The 24,042-nt window shown below is 39.3% G+C and overlaps 1 protein-coding gene across 4 annotated transcripts; it reads right to left on the bottom strand.

The window, feature by feature from the left end:
• Positions 1 to 23,997, bottom strand: RAD17 (RAD17 checkpoint clamp loader component). 4 transcript variants are annotated; one of them, XM_055699888.1, is made up of 19 exons: positions 23,773 to 23,972; positions 22,221 to 22,499; positions 20,892 to 20,975; positions 20,027 to 20,183; positions 19,406 to 19,542; positions 18,233 to 18,285; positions 18,019 to 18,144; positions 17,865 to 17,934; positions 17,139 to 17,250; positions 14,050 to 14,244; positions 12,854 to 12,933; positions 12,162 to 12,308; positions 11,555 to 11,701; positions 10,699 to 10,819; positions 9,349 to 9,406; positions 5,906 to 6,860; positions 4,109 to 4,183; positions 948 to 2,367; positions 1 to 860 (listed from the first exon to the last, which is right to left on the bottom strand). In XM_055699888.1, exons 1-16 carry the CDS (start codon positions 23,812 to 23,814, stop codon positions 6,593 to 6,595), a joined length of 2,076 nt encoding a protein of 691 aa, XP_055555863.1. In that variant the 5' UTR covers positions 23,815 to 23,972; the 3' UTR covers positions 1 to 860; positions 948 to 2,367; positions 4,109 to 4,183; positions 5,906 to 6,592. The 4 variants fall into 4 exon arrangements, with proteins under 4 accessions (XP_055555863.1, XP_055555862.1, XP_055555864.1 ...); XM_055699887.1 differs by having other exon boundaries at positions 1 to 2,367; XM_055699889.1 differs by having other exon boundaries at positions 1 to 2,341.
• Between the last annotated feature and the right edge of the window lie 45 nt (positions 23,998 to 24,042).

The following is a 24,042-nucleotide window of genomic DNA, read 5'->3' as shown; positions in this document are numbered from 1 at the left end:
TCTGCCAGAGATATTTGCATTGCTGTTTTCAGTGATACACGTTTTCATTTCAGAGTTTTAGGAATGTGAAACATCACCTTTTATGCACAATGAATAAATACCAAAACTCCATTGCAGATTTTTTTTTCCTTTGCTGAATCAAAAAGAGGTGTAACACATTAGAAAACCATAGCAGTTTTGTCCTTCTGCAAGTCTTGATCGGGATAAGAAGATAATACTGCATTTGGCTCCTGTTTCTCTTTTAGCTCTCAGTTTTCACAGGTCTATAATTTTGTGGACAAAACGAACCCTTGCCCGCCCCAGGAGGAGCCAGCTGTCCGAGCGGGAGCTGAGTTACACAGCTGGGAGCCAACTCCCAGCCCAGCGCCAGCGCTGGCAGAAGCCACCCTCTGAAGATTAACCTGAAATGCAGGCAAACAGCCACCCCCAAAACACAGGCAATTCCAAAGTGCCCAAAGCTGCCGCGGGCACCGGTTGTCCCCAGCCAGAGGCCAAGCACGGACTGTGCTCTGTGGTGCAGCCGTGTCCCCAGGTCCCCGCGGCGCTCCACAGCTTCCGGGGGATGGAGGAGACCTCGGGGGATGGAGACACACATCCAGAAGTGCTGGACTCCCCATCACATCCAGGACTTTGGCAGCTGTGGGGAAGGTGGTAGCAATGTATGTGTATTGGATTTGTCATCGTGTCCCACGTATCGGTCTGGCATCCGTGGCCTTTGTACCTGTGCGTTTGTTTGGAAACTGCTATTCATTTCGTTTAGTTTCTTTTCACACAGACAGTGATTTGGTTAGATACCCCGTTGAATTAATCATAGTTTAAACATCATTGCCAGAATGCAAATGTATACACACTTTTATACTCTGTAAAAAGAAAAGAACACTATATTTCACTGTTTTGGCCTTTCTAACACATTAACAAACAGTTTGGGGAAGAAACAAAATTTTTACCGGAAAATGGGAGAGAGACTGCATATATTCTGCTGCTTTCCCTTCTATTGTTGGTGAAAAGGGGACAGTGGTCTTCCTCTGCCATTAAATGTAAGATTAATTTCTTTTGAGCCATAAGACTACAAGACTTTTGTGTTCAGGATTACCCGATCCTTCTGGTGCAGAATCCGTATCAATGACAGCGTCAAATAACATTAAAGCGATCTGTTGAACAATTTTTTTCAGAAGAGCTCATCACTGGTCCAATTTTTGTTGGTTTGGTTTTGATGTCAGAGTGAGGAGATTTAGGCCCACTAAATATAGGTGGAGTTGGAACTTTTCCCCTAAAACATCCCAGCTCAGCAGTTAGCTGCAAATGTTTAAGCACATGAGCTTATGCACATTTGCCACTGTTCTGTTGTTACTTTCCTGCAGGAAAGAAAGTCTCATCAGGAGCAGAAGAAATACCTGATCTTTCAAATATAATGGAGCTGCACCTCCTCAGGAGTGTCTATATGGAAAATGCTCCTGCTTTGGGAACAAGTATCAGTGAGTCAGGACAATGAGAACAAATTTATGCCTAATCTTGCTGCGTAAAGCATGCAAAACTGTTGAAGCAGCTTTTTAATGAATCCGGCACTCCTAATGTAGTGTTTAATGCATTGCTGTCGTGTTTATTAGCTCTGACTCCAAAGAAGCCTCTGCCATTTATAACAAAACCAGTTCTGATCACATTTGCTGTAGTGGAAGAGCTGCTCATTTCAGCGCCAATGGGAGTGGGTCCAGTTTCAAGAAACCTATGTCCAGGGGATGAATTAAAGCAATAATGGAGCTGTGCTGAGAGCTTGCCAAAATGCTTTGGCAGGTGTTACACTGATAGCAGAAAAAAGTTGATGGGAATATAGATAAATAAATAAGCATGCATAAAAATGTACATGAAGAAATACATGTATATAAGCACATAAAATGCCAGCTCATTTGCTCAGGTATATTTCCTTATCTAAGGTCCTCTGTACATAATACTATCCACCACCCCTGGGTAGCATGGAAATTGTCATGTAATAGCGGATGATGATTTTTCCTGAGCTGTACATGTGTTTGTCACAGTTGCTCTGATTGTAGCAGTGGACTGTATCTAATTTTGTCTTTAAGCTCAGCAGCTGTCTCTTGCTCATTGTAAAAGGGGATAGAAAGTACCTGAGCTTGCCAACAGCATTGGATGCAGCCAGCATACACACCGTAGCAAACAGTCCGTAGCAGAAGTGCGGGGGCCGATGGGCTGTAACTCTGCGCCAAGGCTGCCACGTTCGATGCCTGCTCCTGGGTAGCTGCTGCCAGGACACGGAGGTCAAAGCCGAGTCCTAGATCTCCTCACATCAGACGCTCTGCACACCCATATTCGCACCTAGTGCTTGCTCCAAATGCAAAAAAAGGAGAGGGGCTAAAACATCAACAAAAAACCCAAGCTGAATGGTTTGCCTAATTGGCATGATTTTAATTTCAATGTTCTCAAAGGGAGTAATAGAACAGAAATCAATTTCCCCTATCAGGTAACTTCTCAACACAACTCTTGAAAACTTTGCTGAAGTACTACACTTTATTTTCTTTGTTTGCTTTAAGTTTTTTAGCCATTTTTCTAGTATCCTGATACTGCCAATGGTTTCATGAGCTCTTTTTCTAATAGATGGGCAGGCAGATCCCTGTAATTTGCCTGCGCAGGGAGAAATGTTCATGCGTGTTTGTGCCTAAGACTTCTTCAACATAAAAACATATTGGATCCAACTCCAATTTACTTCACGACAGTAGGAGAACCACTGGTCTGGAAGATGCGATCATGCAAGCCAAACCAGGTTGCATTTACACAAAACATACGTGTCCTTCTGCAGCAGGAGGAGTGCACCTCACCAGGCGGAGTGCACCTCACCAGGCTGACTCCCTTCTGGCATCCGTCCAAAACTGAGACCATACAATGGTGAGGATGTCAGGCAATTCGTGTAATGAGTTTTGCTGGCAGCAGGTGGTGGGGGAAAAGCAAACTCATGGTAAACTGGATCAAGATCAAGAGTTCATTCCTCCTGAATGCCCCATACAACTCTGACGTGAAAGAGTGGCATGTGATGGCAAGAAAAAGCTTTCCTGTTCAGGCCCACCATTCACAGAACTTTTCATTTCAGCTCTGGAGGACTTCGCTGTTAGACAAAGTGGAAAACGTTCTTCTAAATAACTGTTCCTCAGAGGAGGAGAAGCCCAAGAAAGCCATGACAACAAAAGGTGTGGCTTCCCTACTGGGCAAGGGCTGATTTTGGCATAGGCAGTAGGCAGATGCATCCAGCACTGCGCTTACTCTCTCTGCCTCACGCGTCAGTGATGTACCATCTGCACTGAACACAGCCTGCATTACTACACCTACAGTGAGTTGGGTGGGTTCAAGCATGAGCTACGTGGGTCTCCCAAAGGCTGTCGTAGTTGTTGAAGTTCTTTGACCACACCAAAAATATACATGTATATTTCCTCTTTGGGATGCCCCTGAACACTCCTTCACTCGAGCTAAAGGGCATTTCTCTTCCCCCCACTCTGTAATTGGGATAACAACACTGAGGTAGCCAAAATGGACTCTTGGACCCCCTAGAGACAGGCTGGAGGGTGGGCTGTATGCCTGTTGCAGCTACGCAAGCTTTGCAGCTCTTGAAAAGGAGTAAGGCCTAAAACCCTAAAGATCCACCTGAGAGGAGTCTCAGGTCTGTAAAAGCCCCATTCTGCCTTGCAAAATTGCTCCTGAGGAACCACAGCACGTAGCGCTGAATCACCCTGCTCTTGCTCACTGTGCCCAGGCCTCAGCCATTGTTGCAAACTGCTGTACCAGGTACTAGAAATCATAATTTAGGTAAAGTTGGACACATCAATACAAGAAAATAGTAACAAGCCAAGATTTATTTTAAATGATCCTGGCAGGGTCACTTGTGCAAGAAAGTTGAAAGGTTCAGCTCTGAGGAAGACCACCTGACTGGGGCCAAAGGCTGGAACGACCCTCTCAAAATTGACGCCAAGAGAAAACTCTGCCTAAACTCTGCTCAGGCTCTGCCTAGACTCCACCTATCATTAATATGCAATGAGATGTTATTATTGCATGAATAATGTATGAAGAGATGTTGCAATCATGTATGTCAAATTTATAAATTCACCTGTTCCGCACCTGTGCTTTGGACCAAGTTTCTGTGGTGCGAACCAACCTCATCCCCTGCGCAGATAATGAATACCTTGCTGCTAAAAGTACAAAAAAATCTCTTAGCAGTTTTCTTCGTTCCGAGGTTTCTCAGCATCACTGTCCACACTTCCCTTTGGCTTACCTGGGGATTGGATTGATTTAATATTAATTTGGCATTGGCTTTAATAGGGACTATTAGAGACTAGAACTTGAGTAATTTGGGGCTTCCATCCTGTACACGCCACTTCGCATGCCACTGCCATTCAAAAGCAAGAGCACAGACATTGAAGCACAAGAGGTTATTAAAGGGAATAATATCTCTTTTCTTTTGGGCGGCAGTGGTGTTTTCATGTGAAAGAGGTTTCACTCAAACTACTATGAACCCTGTACCTGATCGTGGCAATACTTCATTACTGATACTGAAGACTTCAACAATTTAGTTAGTAAGAACAGAGAACGATGTTCCCCCCGCCCTCCTTCTTTTGCTGGTGTTGTGATGTTAGGAAACAAGGAACAGATGGTGAAAAGAACAGCCTTACCCAGCTAAAAAAAAAACTGCAAAAAGAAGCCTTCAGGTGAGGAAGTTCTGGCTGCAAGAGGAGATAAGCAGATAGCTTTGTCCTGCTTTCAACTAATTTTCTGCCACTGTCTGTGGCTTTCAACGCTAACTGCAGTAGTGGGAGATTGCAACCTTCAAGGGCAAAACACCACTTGGGGAGCATGCCTAGTTAGTAAAAGGCTTCAGTAGTGCTGTCTGAGGATGCGTACTAATTTGCATTAGAAGTGAGAAACTTGTAACCTGTCCGGTGTGAGTAATAATGCATATGCGATATACTATGAATATGCAGTATTTGATTGTATGTAATGTATACCCTCAAATAGCTCTGTGTGCATGTTAGGAGAAATCCCCCACTCCGCCAGTGCTGCAATAAACCAACACTGGCTTTCTAAACTATCATTTCATTTGTAGAGTTTTCTTGGTTACAATTTTCGGTAATACTACAATTTATAATTAACCAGATGACTACTGAATACTGCCCTAGTAAGGGCAAGGCCAACAGTAACACAACATAGCTGACGTGAAAATAACTCTGTTATTACTATTATTACCCAGTACTACTGTAAGGAAAGCTGAAAAGATATAAAGAAGCTTGGAGCTTTGTTTGCGAAGTAAAAACTAATATTTCGTGCCTTGTCACTTGCAGTAGAAGCACCCCACACACACCTCGACAGCACCCTGGAGAGGGGCAAACGCATTACAGGGCATCAACAGCCAAAAACATTCTGACTTTGCTGTAAAGAATATAGCTGTAATGAAATTTAAGAATTAGGGGAAAAATTTCCCTCTTCAAAATTACAGTAGCTATAGATGGAAAGACTACACCTGTCCCTTGAGAGAGGACAAATCCTGACATTTTAACAGCAGCAAAAATTCCAAGGTTGTGGTGGATACACATGTATTTTCTTCTACTAAACTCTGGCTGCAAGCAATACAGAAATGCAAACATACACTACCTATTCAAAGTTGGTTGGTTTGATTTTTCTCTCCTTATTCCTGTGGTATCACTAACCACAGAAACATATTAGATGGATTTGCAGAGACCAATCCCAGTTACAGAGAAACACTGAACTCTATTCAACAGACAACTACCACACACTTCACATGTGTCAGTTACCAAACACAGATTATTCTTTCCCACAGCACAGCTGCAATTCAAGAAGAAGTGCACACCACAGCATTAGGTTCCTACAGAGTACAAAGGATGAGAAGGACTTATGCTTGACTGTTGCATTTTCCTCTCCATGAGTTATGAAAATATTATTCAAAAGGGAATCCAAAATAAACTGTTGTTGTACAACATACATTCGAACTTACAAACACATGAAAATCTGTGACAGAGTACAAAACAGTGTTAAAGCATTAACAGTAGGAGTTTTATTTACATTTATGTGATATCAAACCTTTTACATGTACATTTTAGTCTCCTCTTCCAGAAGGGCCAAGCTTCCAAACAGCAACTTTTTTTGAAGTTATGAATTTTAATAAAACCTTTAAATGCTGATAACTTACCAAATGTGTACACAGAAATTACACTTTACAACTGCAAAGGAAATTAAAATATGTAAAAAGTAAAAATAACTTAAGTGACCCTACTTATCTACAATCTCTTTCAAACTCATTTCAGCCATCATCTATTATTCTCTTTGTATCAATATATTTAATGGCTCAGGAGAGGCAGGAAATAGCTTGTAGTTTATTATTCAGCTCAGGCCTGATCCTGCAAAGAGGAAGCTGAGGAGATTTGCCTCGATGCTGACACAGCATGTTTAGACTTGGCCGCCTAGCCCACCTAACTAGCTAAAGAGAGAGGTACTTTTGTGCAGACCATACTCACTTTAGCAATGGCCTCCGCAGCATATTCATCTATCAAGGCAAGTCACTGTTGCTATTTTGTTGTACTCAGTCACTATCATATTCCTCTATTTTTAATTCATCTTCCTCCATGATATCTTGAGCTGCAACAGGCTGAGGCTGACTGCAAGGTAATTCACTTCCACTGCACTGGCTAGAAGAAAGAAGGAATCCATCTGATTGATTCTCATCCATCGCATTTTCCTCCATCTGTGCAGCTGTCTCCATAGCATGCGCATCAGCACGGTCCCCCTCAGAGCCAGCAAGTAAGTCTGGTATCCCAGGATCTTTATCAGTAAGTCTTTCAAGCTTTAACCTGTAAAATCATCATTGCAACAGTAAGTTACTGTGGAAAAGCATCTGCTCTGTCACACAAAAGCTGCGACAGAAAAGACTGCCCGTGTACCACACAGGTCACTCTTCTCCACTGGTGCTTAATAGCTTTCACATCTTTTCGGCAGTGTTAACACCCTCCACCGATCACAGTTCATTCAAGCTATGCACGTTCCGTGCTTACATCACTGCCTTCACAGTATTATGTTTTCACAGCTCTGCACACATCTTCCAGGTATAGATACTTGTGCCCAGAACTCAACACCAAACAGCTTACATGACAGCCTACAGAAGACGCAGGAGTTCCTCTCAGGGAAAGGTCTGCCCTGCATAGCTCAAACCGCACCAACAGGTCACATTTGTGCTGTGCTGCTTTCCCAGTACTCACTGCTGGAAGTTTCTTCCTTACGCTGACAGTCATTTGCTTAGCTTTCTTCACACGCATGAGCCGCTAACAAGTAAGTTACTGACTACAGCCCATGGTACCTTAGACCCTTTTCCAAGCAAAACTGGAATCCTCTAGGACAGGAAGCAATTTCACTTGAAACAGACAAAAAAAAAGTAAAAAGGAAATATATTTTTTATGATTTCTTCTCCTATTTGGACTTCTCAATCTCTCTAGCATCTCTGTATCAGTAGGTTACTAATGTTCCTCTATTATTTTTCCCACTTCACATGGGAATAATAAAAAATTACACAGCTACTGACAAAAACTCACCCTGACACCAACTCCCAGTGATCAAATACCATGCACTCTCCTTGACGCCATTTTTCTTACTTCAGTGCCATTCCCATTCCATTAATAAATGCAACAGAAAAACAAAATATTCTTTCCACTGAAACAGCTGCATGTAAGTTGTTTTAAGGACTGCTTAATAACAGAAATTACTTTCAAGTAGGATTCCTGAAGAAAGCAAATGCTTACTAAAATACCTACCTTCCTCTGTAACTCCTTTCCAAAACGAGCGAACAGATGAAGAACACTTACTGTGTTTTCAGGAGAAAGTTACCCCTCAAGTAAAATCTACAGGACACACACCCAACTTAATGCAGATACAAAACATTTATCAATATTTAAAGGTATGCTGCAGACAAAATTAATGGCATAAGGAAGTCTACAATTAATTTGTAAAGTTACAAACATTTTGGCTTAGATGAGGGAGATTGCAAAGAAATACACCTGTTGTGGACATTTTCCTTTCTTCCTGACTAGCAACTAAAATGGCTTTCAATACAACTGTTGGGGAACAGGGAGGTTCCTGGGTAACACAGCCTTTACCTTACAGGCCATATTTCATAGTTAAACTCAGACAGCAATACCACAGTGATAAATACAAGACGCTTTGTCAGATGCCCTAATTCTCTTGGTTAAGAGATGAAGGACTTAGTCTCATTCCAGCTAACTGTGATCTCAATCCTTTACCAGAAACAGACCATCGCAATTAAAACTTCTTAAACTTCAGAGATATCAAAGTTATAGAAACATAACTGAGGTTCTACTAGATTAAATGATGCCTATAATTCAGAAGGCTCACTCAAGTCAGAACATAACATGACATGTCACTCCATGAGCGCTACACAATCTTTAAGTTGAGCAGCCCAGTCTCACAGTTGAAATAAAAGTGTATTTTCAGTATTTAACCTCTAGGACAGAGGAACTTCAGTAGCTATAGTTTTATTTTAAAAATGCATTCTAAACGAAGGTTTACTCTAAGTACTCCAATACTCAAAAAAATCCACAAAAAGAAAGCCAGTGCTGCTATCTGATTTCAGAGGAAGCACTCAAAAGTATTTCGTGGTTCCATAGGTACAGAACTGCTTCAAAGGAAGTAAAGATAATTACCCATTTTGCTTTCCTTCTTACATTTCTTGGTAAAAAGCATGTGAACACAGAATGTTCTATCAAACTTACAGATCAATGTTTTATGTCATGACAAACAATAGGCAAAGCACACTATACTCTTCATCAATTCAGTTTTATTCTCACATAAATGTTTTTGACCTAAAAAAAAATATTTTATTCAGATCATGCACTGGAGAAACATAGCTATGTCTAGGACAGCGCTAGTATTTGGTACAATGGAAAAGCAAGCTAAACAAGGATTAAAAGACACACTATAGTATAAATGTTGCTACTAATACCGTAGTGATAAAGAAATTCGACTACTTTTGTCAATTTTTTTATTTTTTTCCCCACTTTTTCAATTTTGGGGCATTTCAGCCAATCTGTGGACAATTTTGGGTCATTTTTTCCTCAATTTTGGGGCAATTTCGCCCACTTTTGGTCCATTTTGGGCCCCTCCCCCCCCCCAAGTTTTAACAGACAAAATACTAAATTATCATGCTGCAAGTGAGGAAAAATGTCACATCACTGATACATATTGAAGATGTTTCTCTATGAAAGGGTTATTTTCCTCAATATACTAAGAAACGAAGTCTTTCTTTATAGAAAAGACAGAAGTCAAGTTTACCTCCCCAAATGTCTTTTCAGTGGTAGCCTTCCAACATCCTGGATAAAAGCAATCTGAGCTAAGAACAAAGAATCACCAGTATCATATTGGGTAGATCATAATACACATACAATTAAACATACTGGAAAGTAACTAATTCTAAGTGTAGTCAAATATTCAAGTGAATATATCTGCAATATTTTGGATATCAGAGCACTGCATGCACATGTACATATGTTTTTGAAATTGCTTACCACGTTACCATAACGTATTTACAAGTTGCCTACACATAAACATCCCTGGCATTCACCTGCGTATTTACAATGTAGAGTTATGAATTCATTTTGTAGGCTATGGAATAATGCTTGTGTCAAGGCCTTTATTAAAACATGAAGCCTTTTATTAGAATTAACCTAGTATAAGCAACCCAGCTGTGTAAGGAGTAATTTTTGGATTAGGTACTGTAAGTTCTTCCGCACAAACTGTCTGCTATTGGATTCCCTCAGGTTATATATCTTTTTAATGCACTGGAAACATGGATCTTGTGTCCTTTATCTGGGAAAGACTTTTTAAAAGCCTTTTAAGTCTGCTGATGTTACTGGAAAGGATCCAGTAAGCAATGAAGATGTACTTAACATCACCTACTAGGTTTCCCAAGTCTTCTTACCCAAATCCTCTAGCAGATTTAAACAGAGCCCTAAGCCTAAAAGAACAACTTTAATTATTAAACTTTACTAATTTATTAATAGAAAGCAGGGAGAGGGCTATGAGGTAATAGTTAACTCTTGCAATGGAAAAAAGTTGGTGATACAGTTCTGCAGAGATCTGTGCTAGGACCTGAGCTATTCATATATTCTTAAATGTAACCCCGTGAAAAAAGGGGATGAAGAGTGAGATGAGCAAGTCTGCCAATGCCACCCAGTTAAGACAAGCTAGTAAGAATGTGGGCAGGCAGAAAAATGGTGCAAGGACCTTAACAGACTGAGAGGGCAACACAATGAAATACAAAAGCATAGAGGTACCACAAATCCTGCAGTAAAGAAAAAAAAAAAGTGGGGGGGATTATTTCAAATACTCCGATATGACAACCCCATCCTACACATTATAAAGCACCATATATGACTTCTGCTAGCAGAGATACTTTCAGTTATGTAAGTTTTATATGTAACAGGACAGCTTTTATTTTGGCAATGATACTATTTGGGTATCAGCTATATGCATTTACCACAAGCATTTTTTTTTACTGAGGCAAAAGCACCAACAGTATTGACCTTTTGGGTTACAAAATTTTTCAGTATGCTTTAATTGCAGGAAAAAAAAAATAAATAAAAAAAAAGAAGAGTCCAAGATGAAGAGTTACACTCATCTTACCTTGATTCCTCATTGGATTTGCTAACATAGCAAGATAAGGCAATAGCTCTGTCTGAAGACACTCGGGTGGTAAACAGAAGCTTGAAAAGAGAGATTTTGCTGCAATGCAATTTTCTTGATACTGTAAGAGTTGGGGGAAAAAGAAACACAAGTAAAAAACCTGGTAAATCATTATTAATATAGATATTCTCTACCACAAAATACAAGACTATCTTCCTGCCTGCTGGATGACTACACACAAGCTACTGAAAAATAAGATAAAAAAGATAAGCAGTTAGAGTTAACACATACACATCAAAAAATAGTAAATTACTTCATTTTTGCTGAGCATAAAAATGTCCAGAAAAATATTAATCTCTTGATTATAGAATTCCCCACCCATCCAGGCAAATATTTTTTGACAGATACAGCAAGAGAAGTATTAGTTCAACTGTAAACAAATCACCAAGAGCTTTGACACCTCCTGAACAAGCTACTTCTGATAAACACAGGTAACAGCAGTAGTTTGTTAAACTTACACAAGAGTTCAATATGATTTAAAGTGCACAAAATCCTAAAATTACTTTCAGGAATACTTTACAGTATTTCAACACTAATTGTGACTCCATTAACTTAGGATTAAGACTCTCCCAGCAGTATGGCAATTTGGACACAAGAGCCAAACTTTGTCAGAGGGCTCCAATTTATTTTTCTATCAAAAGGATGATACAGATGTAACTATTCAAGCAAGTTCTTTTCAAAAGTAGCTTTTATCAAAATAGGATATTTGACAAGCTTAGCACCGTGAGCAAATCTCACCTATAATATTCAATTGTCATGTCTTACAAAAATAATAATAAAAAAATCAAGCATTTACCTTTTTATTGATAAAGAACCACTGGGGTTTATGTAAAGGCCGGAACCCCAATCCTCCTTGGTGGTGGGCAAAGGCTCTGGACATATTCGAATGTATCACCCCTCGGGTGGCCACAGATGCACTGTATTCCTCCATCACAGATCGAGTCTAAGAATGAAATTGGGCATTATGTGAAATCAAGGTCTCTGTACATTAAGTCTCATTTGAACTAAAACACACTAATTGCAGCGACATGATGCACCCAAAGTATGTTTAGATTACTGTGAAACTTGTACTCAAAGCAGCTGAATGAAAAAGTAAAAAATCAGCTCAATTACTTTCAGGAAAAGACATTAAGACTCAACACATTTTCAGCATAAATATGTTCTACTTAACAATTTGTTTGTAAAATATTTTACAAACGCTATAACACACTACAATAAAATACTGACATAAGTTGGACCTGCATCTCTTCTATAGTTGATGTACTTCAGCGTTCGTTAACAATTCCCTTTCACCTACACTTAAGTTTGAGGAAACATTTGTAAACACTTTGGGAAAAGTCTAGAAGCTCCATGTCGGAGCATTAAAAAAAAAAAGTATGTGTGTATAAAAAGATGACACTTACACTCCAGTTACTACAAAGGACATCAGCGGTGCTCAAATATTCGCTGGCTCTCACTACATCACCTATATCAGGAAAAAAGTCTACATAGTTCTGGTGAAGGTATAAATTAAACATGCTTCCAGATACATGCGATCTTTCCACAATATCCTATTAGAAAAAAAAAAGTTCAAGTCTTACACAGCATATAAGGAAAAACATCCTATAGAAGACTGTTAGGGAGCTAGCACACATGATCTATGAAGTGATGCTTGTATACAAAAGGGAGATTGGTTTGCTTGCAGAGAAGGCTAACAGTGGGGATGGAGGGGCAGAAGACATTGATGTCTTCAACTCTCATAATAGGTGGTAACAGAAAGGTGAACTGACTCCTTGTGGCAATGCACAGCTAAAATAACAATTGCAGGCTGCAGCAAGAGCAAGTCCACCTTCCACCACAAGTCCATCAGCGAGGAGAGAGAATCTCCACCCTCAGATGCCTCAAAACTCAACAGATCAAGAGCCTGGGAATCTAATCTACCTTTGAAGTTACCCTCCAGAGGTCCCTTTGCAATTAATCCTTCTCTAACTTAGACTGAATACACATATATTAAGATCAATGACAAAACCACTGTGCTTGAGAATTTGCATCAATCACAAGAATTTGTTTTGGTTTTTCTTCAAACCAAACTGGAATCAAGTAGTTACTGCATTACCTCAGGCTGAATAAGCAAGGTGTCGCGACGGTATTCTGTTAAGTGAGCAGGGAGCTGAGAAAGTTCTGACACTGGTTCTCCTACAAAGGATTTTAGGAACTTTAGTCTTATTATCACAAATTTTGTTAATTTCTGCACATAATCAAAAAAGCCAGAAAAAAGAGACACGTATTTCAGATGAAATATTAAAAATTCAAATATTATATAAGAGCAAGAAAAGAGATGTGTAACTGCATGATTAAGTTTTGCAGCACTGAGCATCATTTTTAGCAACCGTCAACTCTACTAGCAACTAGATTACACCATTTCCAGTTCCCGGAAAGCTCTTGAAGCAGGCCTCCTAAGAATTTAATTATAGAGTCAATATTACATAGTCATGTAATTAGTTACATTATATTTCATATACAAATTTAATCTTAATTATTTTCACATTCACACTATTTCTCCTCAATTGATTTTGAAATTATTACTGAATTATTCAGTGAATTATTACTGAAATATGAACAGCCAGCGGCATCATGGATCCTAATTTAGCTAAGTGCAGATCACGTTAGTTTAATAAGTAGCAAATGCTTATGAGTTATAGTTTCTAAATGTCAAAAAAACAGTACTGTAAAAATACACAGGGAGCAGATATGTTCTGTAAATTTACAGAACCTTCAGTAGCAGTAAGGTGGAAACTCTTGGAGAGGTGAAAAAGGAGACAGGGTATGACACAAGAAATGGAAGAGGTTTTCCAGTCAGAAAGAAGACAGCAGGTATGTCTGTTAAAGGGAAACAAAGAGCTGAGATAAAAAGTAGGGTGGAAAAGATAGCAAAAAAGGGAGACAGCACCCGTGAGGCTGCAGCGCTGTTCTGTAACCTTTAGGAGTACAGACAAGTACAAAATATACCCACAGAAATTTGCTTGTACAATGCAACAAATGTGCTGGCTATCTATCTTTGTGTGCATGACAGTGCACGGACCTAACACAAACAGGTATTATGTGTGTGTAATAAAACTTCATACATTTATTTACTCAATAGCTACAGACAGCTGCAATCTCAGTTACCACAAACTTTTATTCCTGTTTTTACACTGTTATTAATGACAAAATATGTGAGTTAGATGTCATTTTAAGCCTTACTTTAGCAAATCTAGCTATTAGTAGCTAACATGCTCTGCCCATTGAAAGAGTAAGTCAAAGTTTCCTTACTTTTGCAGTAAATTATTTTCCCCAGAGCATGAAAAAGAAAGATGGAAGCATCTTTGCCACCAATGGCTTGTATCTCCTGGTCTTCTGAAGTATCAGATTTACTTTTCTTTCTTACTTTGGATATTGCTGCTGATTCACATTTTAACGTGGAGCTCCTTTTCTTCCTTGACCAAAAGTCTTTCTCCAATGAGCACTCTATTAATAAAAGCAAAAACACAATCAGGAAAAGTACATGAACCAAAAAAAAATTCTCTATTATATTGCTACTGGACAGTAAGAGAAAACTCACCTATTTGGAACACAACCCAGTCATCTAAACTGGGATGCTTAATTCCACTTCTGTCCCGTAAACCACAACTCAGGTGCCAGGTCTTTTTTGAATAAAAAATAAGTCTTTAAAATAAGCTAGCACTCTTGTTTATGGATTCCAGTTCTGATACAGCCCCAACGTGCCTTTCTTAATCTCTTCTTTATAAAGTACAAGTGCAAATACATGTCAATTATATTTCACTTACACTCTGTTCACCTATGAATTTATCTTCTCTTTGCACCACCTGTATAACAGCATCACTGAAATGTAAGGTGGCAAAGAAATCCTTTCATTTAGGTAATTCTTCCCACAACCTACTGATTTCCACAACGTTTTGAGACCTCCAAGGAATAAAACTCTTCTCCTCTAATTTAAAACTCAAAAATTTTCACCCATAATTTGATTTAGCAGCAAGTAAATCTTTACCGAGCTAATCCTTATTGAGCTAAGAGAACTTATTCTTCAAGTATTTATCCTTCTTTTATCCCACAATTACCATGGATCCATTTTACCCATTAATACTACTACAAAGCAAATGTATTGCTTGAGTTTATAGACACACACACACACACACGAAGAAAGAAATGATACATACGTAAAAAAGTACGAGCGCATACTCAGGGGTTAAACAAGGAGGTGAGGCATCTCCAAAATTTACAAAATATTACTGGCTGCCAATCAAATACCTGAGCAATTGAAAAAAATTTATTCAACATGAAGGCAGCTCTTCCCAATTTGTTAAAGAGAAAATGCGAGAAGTTGAGTACATGATTCTGAGATGTCAGGTACAGAACCTGTCAATCCATATGCCTTTGTTTTCTCCCGAGTTCTCTTTATAGTTCTCATGTTTTTACACTTCCAAGGTAATTTATCAAAAACTACATAAACTGGTCATTTTAAGACTATTTAGGTTTTCTAGAGTCTGTAGAAGCTAAGTAGCATCCAGCAGTGAGCTGCTGCAAACTTTTCTCAGGTCATCACCAACCTACTAGTTACTAACTTAATGGCATTATCATCCAAGTGGTTGCACTGAGAGGAATTTTGTAATTTTCTGTTTAACACAGAACAACACAAACTTAATATACTAGAAGACAACATCAGAAGAATGTAGTTCCCATGTTTGCAAGTTATATCTAGAAACTTTACTGTCTCCCTCAAGTAATTTAACAAACACAGCTAAGTTAATTTTAATATACTTTAAAAGTCAAACTACAACACTCCCTCTTACAATAAGGACTTCAAAGTACATTTAATCCTGTATTCCATGAGCAATTTTTCTGTTTGCAAGGTGGATGGGAGAGAAAAATCTGTAAGAGCAACAAGATCTTTGCTAACTTTATGACATACAGCCAAAGGCAATTGTTGAATCCACTTCCTTATTTCTAGGTTGAATAGAAAATGCTGGCACCATCTAAAGGTTCCTAGAATGAACTACACATGCCAGAGTATTGCTTCTAAAAATTAGAGGTTATGTAAATCACATACATTCATTTCTTAACAGCCATGACTTCCAATGCTTATAAAAGACATGACAGACTGTTTTCTTTCAATGTTGCAACATAAATAATGCCAAACTAAGTCTGATCCGAGCATTGTCCAATGAAGTATGTTGCAGTTCAGCATTTTAGTAGTCTTCAAAAATATTCTATAAAATACTCTGTAACTTCACAGTAGGTCATAGCACCTCACAGCTTTTCAGTTTACCAACAGCTGTACCAACTCCAAAGCAAAATCGATCATTACAGAAGTGCTATACACGAACTCAATGAGCTATTTCAGAAATGCTTTAAGGGCAGAGATAAGGACACTGAGAACTGTATGAACCAAGCAATAAAAATACCCCCTTTCAAATTAAGATTGCATCATAAAAGCTTTGAACGGTAAGCACATACCAATAATAAAGATATCCAGAAGAAAAGAGAACATTTCATTAAATCACATCAAAACATACATCACCGCTGTGGTTTAACTCCAGCCAGCAACTAAGCCCCAGCTGCTCACTCACTGCCCCACCCCCCATGGGATGGGGGAGGGAATCACAAAAGTAAAAGTAGGAAAACTCACAGGTTGAGATAGGAACAGTTTAATAGTTGAAATAAAGTAAAATAAATAATAACAGTAATAATAATTTGTAATGAAAAGGAAATTAATGAGAGAGAAATAGAACCCAAGAAAAACAAGCCACGCAAACGAAAAACAACTGTTCACTGCCAACTGACTGATGCCCAGTCCCCAAGCAGCAGCCCCCAGCCAACTTTCCCTCCAGTTTACATACTGAGCATGATGCCATATGGTATGGAATATCACTTTGGACAGCTGGGGTCAGCCACCCTGACTGTGTCCCCTCCCAGCTTCTCACACACCCCCAAGCCTTCTTTCTGACTGGGCACAAGATGCTGAAAAGCCCTTGGCTGAGTGTTAAGTGCTGCTCAGCGACAACTACGACTGTGTGTTACCAGCATTCTCTTACCCCCCATCCAAAACTCAGCACTGTAGCACCTACCAGGAAGTAAATTAACTCTATCCCAGCTGAAACAAGGACAGTAGCAGATGTTACTCAAGCTTTGAGACTACATGTAACAGTCATGAAATAGAACATTTTAAGCCTAAAAACCAGACAAACAAACCCAAACCACACTGTGCCTTCTATTCCTGTCCAGAGCAGCATGTCAAAAATGTTCTGCACAGCCCACCTAGCTGTGCTGCAACAGCAAACAGAATACCTTTATAGCAGGAATGGTCAAAATGTCATTCGCCTCTCAAGAAAATAGGCATTTACCTTTCATAGAAGAAAACTGAAGACTGTTTATTGCACTTCTTATATCACCTGAAGAACCTCTGCAAAGTAACTCCAGAGAAGTTCTATCAAGAGCAAAATTCTTTTCTTTGTTCTACAAGGAAAAGCAACATTCAAAGTAGTAAGAAAAAGTAGGAAAAGGGGTATTTGAATATTAGCCTAGCTGTGGGGAACCACCTCTGGTACACACCATAAACATGAGCATCCATCAGGTGCTCAAGCCCCATAACACTGCTAACTTTAAAACGTATAATCCAGTTAAGCACACTGCCGTATTTCATATAGCAATATTAAGAGAATAATGCACATAATTCTTTACAAGGTGTCACACAATATTAGACTTGGTTGTAATGAAAACTGTTTGGGAATAACACAGGATTTGGGTTCATGACCTCTTCTGGACTTGCTGGATTACAATAAAAATGACTTCTATTCCTACTATTTGTTTCATTACATATAGTTTCTGTAATAGGGAGAAGAATTTGCAGAAGTAACTCTGACGGGTTAGATCAAGGATCAAGTGGAACTAATCTGAAAAATAAGACATCTTTCCAGTTTGTCGTCTTCTGTTGGGGGATTGGGGGGGCGGGGCTCTGCTATCAAAGATCAAACAAATACAAAACCAAATATAAATAACACTTCAGATATAAAAGTCTGAAATTTTTCTGTCCTAGCACTGCACAGAACTTATCAGTTTTGACAACTTACCGTATCTGCTTCTGTTGCAGCTATTCGATTAAGAACTTTCATCATATTTGTTGGTGCAATGGGCTTGAAACTGTTGAATTTAATTTAAAAAAAATAATTCATTTCTGACATCGCATTTAATTCAATCAAGTTTTAATGAGATAAGAGATCTTACCTAATACTGGATATACACAACTCCTCTAAAATTTCTGTTGGGAACAGTAACCTCCGGTTGCCATCTCCACTGAAGTTATCAGAGATTATAAATATAAGAGGACATCTGCTTGTAGAAACAAACCTCCTAAATTGAAAAATGAACAAGTATGATAAGAATCAAACTCTACTGCAAGTGGCTAAAGCTAATCATTACAAACTTATCTGCAACTGACCTGATAATTTCATGTAGACTGCTAGGGTCTCGATAGAATTGGTTAGGTATGTCCTATTCAAAACAAATGAACCGCTGTCATTACATTCACATGCAAATATTCTCTCCCACAGACTGATTGTTACAGCACACTATGCTGCTACACACTTTCTCTTCCCAGTTAGCTTGCTTTCAACTAAATTTCAATGTGGCTAACACTGAAAACCAGAAGGAAAAAAGCAAAGAAAAAAACCCAAAGCGTAGCTCTTTCTTTCATTATGGACAACAATTACCTAAAAAGAAACATTTTCTTTCTGTCCTTGCTTCCTAAGAAACAGCCTTGGGTTAAAGTTAATAATCATACTGCCTGCTAGGCAGAGTTTTACTCAGAGGATAAACACTCAGGTTAGCAGCTCCACAGAGGAAGAGGGGAGGATATCTACGTGAGATATGAGAGGACCTACATAAGTAACTTCATGAAGAGAAGTCACAGAAAGCTATGCTTCCTAAATTCTACAGTACATCACATAAGTCACGAAGAATTTTTGTCTCTCCTGTTTTCTCTTGAAAGTTTACAGACAACTTGACTATCATAACTTAAAAAAATTCGTCTCAGAAAAAATGGAAAGCTCAAAAAGAAAATGCTACTGAAACACACTCCTAAGTAAAGTCTTCCCCTGTGCCTCCCCATACAGCTTACAAATCCTCAGAGTTTAAGTCACTTCCCTAAATAATGCCCACCGCCCACCCCCCTGCCCCATAAGGCAATACTAAATTTCAAATGCTTTCCAATTGTGTTTATTGTCACATTTCTACACTCTCCCGCACCCTTAAGTAACAGGAATAGCGGGTTTTTTTGCTCCTCTTCCTTATATACATATACACATACATCCTTCTAGAAAGCTAATCATGCAGAAACATGGGTTAACTTTCCAATATTGCTTAATTATTCATCCGCTAGTACCTATTTCTGCACACAAACTAATCTTCAATTTCTGCCTATTAGCTTATATAGTTTAACTACAGGTAGAACTTGGCTCTAGACTGCTGTAGGACTCAAAAAGTAATAAAGAACTCTGTAGTAAAGCAGACTAACTTTTGGCAACAGCAATCCACCAGCTGAAGCTAGTTAACACATCAGTATTATAATAAAAGGTATTGTTTTCAAAACAAGATTTCACAAGTTCTCACGTACTTCAATAAGAATAAGCTTTTTATCATTTTCTGGTGACTCCCCAAGCATCTGAAGTTTGTTATACTTATTTGCTCTTAATAGAAAATCTTGAAAAAGAGTTGCTTGGGCCTGACTTGGAAATGCATGAAAACTTGAGTCTGAAAAAGAAGAACTAATTAAGATACATATTCTATATTATACCAATTACAATACAAATAGCCACAAGAACTAATACCACCCATGCAATTTTCTGAAATTAGCCACTGAACACCAGCAGCCAAGCTTCACAGCAAAAACATAACAAATAATGTGAGAATTTGTAAAGAGTAGAATTCAACTGGACACAAACAAAGACAGACTTAACCATTTTTATTTAACTGGCTCAAACGATATCCAGGGTATTACATAGCATTCTATACCGAATTAAATTCCTAATTATTTTGGAGTAAACACTGTAAAAAAAATTAAATCACTTTTCAGTTAAAAGCAAAAGAGATTCTTATTAAACACTCTAGGATATTACTTAGATGGATGTGGATCTGACTTCCTACATCACAGACAAAAAAGAATACCAAATACAGAATACAAAAATCACAAAAGTAACTGGAAGAAAAAAAGAAAATAAAAACCCAAAATACTTACCATGGCCAAACATATTTCTTAAGTCTTCTTTTGTAAAGTCTAAAGATATTGGATTGGTCCATTCTTGCACCTGAACGCCAAGATCTTTTGCCAATACTTGTATAGTTGCAGTCTTTCCACAACCAGGAGGACCGGTCAGCAGCAAAACAGAGCCACGCTGTCACAGGAAGGGGGTAGGGCGAAAAATTCCCCAACATGATAAATACAGACTGAAAGTTGGCTGAAGATCAGTACTTGTTGAATTTCTCCTATAGTTTCTCTGGTAATCATTCCCTTTTCCCAGTAAAAACCGAGTTAAATATTTGGTGTTACTAATTTACCTGTTAAAGGGCTACACCAGAACTTTGAAAGCCTTGCTCTCAGTTTTTAAATGGTACACAGTTAACTAAATGCATACAAGCAGACTACCAACATAACAGATATTGAACAGGAGAACTGGGTCTGAAAAACACCAGGCAAGACTGATAAATTATGTACATGTACAAGAATGCCTCTTACCAATCAAGAGGTTAAAAACATCCTATTACATCAGATCAGTGCAACTGGATATTTGCCCAGATACTTAAAATTAATCTGTGGAAGACAATATGCAATTACAAGCACATGCTTAAGATGTATGAACTGACTAGATGCTAGAAAATAATATTTCTTAGCAAAACCAGAATACACCTCTTAGCAGCTAAGTCCAAAACAAATGTACAAGCTCTAATTCATGTTCTTAAAAGATTTCTTATAATCCAATGGATACATAATCACTACCTATTAAGTTAAGGGTTGGTTTTTTTCTACTGAAATTAAAATAAAATTGAATACAGCTTGTTTGTGTGGTTTTATTACATGCAGCTGCTAATTTTGGCAAGGTTACCTGCTTTGGCTGCCTCTGAAATATATGTACTTTTAACCAGGTTTCAACTTCTTCAATTTTCTTCTTTTGCACAGCAAGGTCATTCTAGAACAAGATTAGAATACATGAAATGCATATATACATCTCTTAATTTCTAAGACTATAATGATGAGATCCAAGAATAGAAAATACGCTAAAACATTACCAGACAGGTACAAATACATTTCAGTTACATATGTTTACGCTATGTAGAAGTAAGTGCAACAGTTAAGAGACAATCACTTCTGCCTGTTTCCTCCAACAGCCAATTTTCCATTGCTTGCAGTTGGGAAATAATGAATTATTTATTATTCCTAAAGTAACAACATTACAGTCTTGCCTGTTGATGTCAGTATGCTTTATAGCTACTGCTCGAGCCAGTACTTTTTAGGCTCTACTGACTCTTAATACTGCGTCTCATGCAGCTTACTCATCTTCTAGCCTCGAACTCAAATCCTCTCCACAGATCAGCTATTAAATATAGCGTACTATACTTACATCAACCAGCACTCAAATCTCAAGAGATAGGTAACACACATGCTAATACATTTGAAACACACTGTGAAAAAGCTGTTCCATAAGCAGAACTAGGGAAGACAGGTTTACTACAGATTTGAGTCCTTTTTCCTCGAAGCCCTAAGGTACCACAGTACCACAGACCCACAGTGTCACACCTAAGATGCATCAAGCAAGCATGAGAGAATGCAAACTGCAATTAGTCAAGTACTCTGAACATGTTAACAGACCAGCTAACTCTTGTCCAGTAACATGCAGGATAACATGAATTATCTTTCCCATAATGAGTGCACTAACTCAGTTCTCGCCTCTTTCTTCTTAGCTGTGGATTCTCCTAGTACTTGGAGCTGTTAAATCTGGCTAAAATTCATTACCAGGTTCAAAGGTTTAGGAGCAGATTGACAAGAAACAACACCTCATCAGTAGCTTTATATCAGGGGTCCGGCGTGCGGACTAAGTGGCAGGCAGTCATCTGTGGCTGCTTGGTTCCCCCCCCCCCCAACCCCCAGCGGGGGGTGGGGTGGTTTGTAAATACCAGGGGCCGGATTGAGGATGCAGGGGAGCTGTAGTTTGAGGACCCCTGCTTTATATCCTCAGGAAGCCTGGGGGGAAAAATGCCTCTCCCACAGAAAAAGGGTTCATGAAAATCTTAACTACAGGCAGTAAAGACATCAAACTAGTACTTCACCGCTCTAATAAAATAGGATATACTTAGAACCTGACCAATACAGATTATGAAGCACATGTCATACTCTAATGTTACTACTATATTAGCACTTGGAATAACTGTCACACCTGAGTTTCAGGTTTATATCTATCTACCCAGGGCTCATCTTGAGATTGGCTCCAGTTTTGTCTGGACTTGTTACAAGGCAGATCTACTGAAGATGACTTTGGTCTTTTTCTGGGCAGAACTTTGGTTTTGCTGCTTTCTGGCACAGAAGACAGGTCTTTCTTCTGCTGCTGCCGGTTTCTTCCAGAGTTGCCTTCTAGTGGTTTCACAGGAATGGAACCAGAAGAAATACTTGTGTTTTCAAAGAAGTCATCAAATGAATGTGCTGACCAATCTGTTACCTGGTAAAATACAAACATTATGCTATTAATGTAGCACTCTCCTCCCCTTAATTTGGTACAGTTGCCTCTAGAACATCAGATATTTTTTATCAAGTCTGTATAAGAGTATCTCATAGATGTGAAGAACTTCATTAGGACTGAAAGGCATACTACTAGTTAGCAACAAACACAGGCACTTACACTTCTTGAATGTGTCCATTCCATGTTTCTTCGATATTAAAGAGAGCTACACTTTACACATGGTTGTAAGAGTATTTTGCAACAAATTGCCAATCAGAACAAGTTGAGAATTAATACAAACGTACACCCAAACCAATGTAAAACAGAGATAAGAATGAAAAAAAATTTACATTAACGGCATGTTCATGTTGCCTCTGTAGTTTTCAGTACGCGGTGATTCTTTTTCTCTCCTTTTTTAACATTCAATAAAGCCATTTCTATTTGAAAGTTAGAAATAGATGACAGAACAATTATTTAAGCAGCACAATAAAATGAAGTATCGTTACTTCTTTGCCATGTATGGTAGCTTGGCCTGATCTAGCATCGGACTGCCATATGTATCAGAAGTCTATCTGACAGTGACTAGAAAGTGAACAGTTAATAGTGTTAATATTCAACTTTGGATTTGAGAAATACCCTGCTAGGACAGGTGTACAAACTTACAGCCCAGAGCCACTTTACAGCCTACCTATGATCTCAAAATAGTATCACCGTAGTCGTACGTTCTCCCCTGCTAACAACTACACGACAACCCTTCAGTGTAGGAACTATAACAGGCTACATGCCACAACACACTTCTGTGAAAACGGGATTCACAGAATAGACGTGTCATCTCAAAAGAAGCCTGTGATTACTCTACAGTTCACACATTTTTATAAATTAACACAACTGGGCATCACCAGACAAGATTATCTGCAACAAGCATTAGCAGCTAGCTGGGAAAGAGGATTTACCTCTGCATGATTGGTTTTTAACGTTATTCTGACAAAAGTTATTTTTAGTTCAATTTGCATATTTACCAACGGGCCAGGTACCAACGTGCGAGGGGATTTCCTTTGTACACACTGCACCAGTAAATAAGAAAATAAACACTTAAACGTAGGGGCAAAAAAACCCCGAAGAACTTAAATGTAGAGGAACTGCCAAGACAGAGGCCAAGGACTAACCACCGGGCCTACAAAAACCACTAATGGGGGCTGCCGGGTTCTTCCCCGAAGCTGCAATAACCCTTCCTCAGTGCAGACCCCGGGCCGCAGCCCGCCCTGCGGCCTACCTCCGCCGGCGCCAACCGCTTCCCCGCGGAGCCTCCCGACATCTTCAGCCTGGGCGGGGCCCATCCGCCGTGCGGCCCCGCCGCGACCGCCGGGCCCGAGGGGAGAACCCCGCTGCTGAGGCAGGCGGCGCTGGGCGCGGTCTCAGGCGGCAGCGGGACGCCGCACGCCGAGCACAGCCGGCCGAGCCGCCTCACACCGACCGCCGGGCCTCCCGTGGGGCCCTTCTGCTGCGGCGGCTCTTAGCTGGCCGCGGCGCGCCTGTCTGCGGG

This window comes from Falco cherrug, chromosome Z (assembly GCF_023634085.1).
Source record: "Falco cherrug isolate bFalChe1 chromosome Z, bFalChe1.pri, whole genome shotgun sequence".
In the NCBI taxonomy this organism is placed as follows: domain Eukaryota; kingdom Metazoa; phylum Chordata; class Aves; order Falconiformes; family Falconidae; genus Falco; species Falco cherrug.
This window is presented reverse-complemented; position numbering and strand designations above follow the sequence as displayed.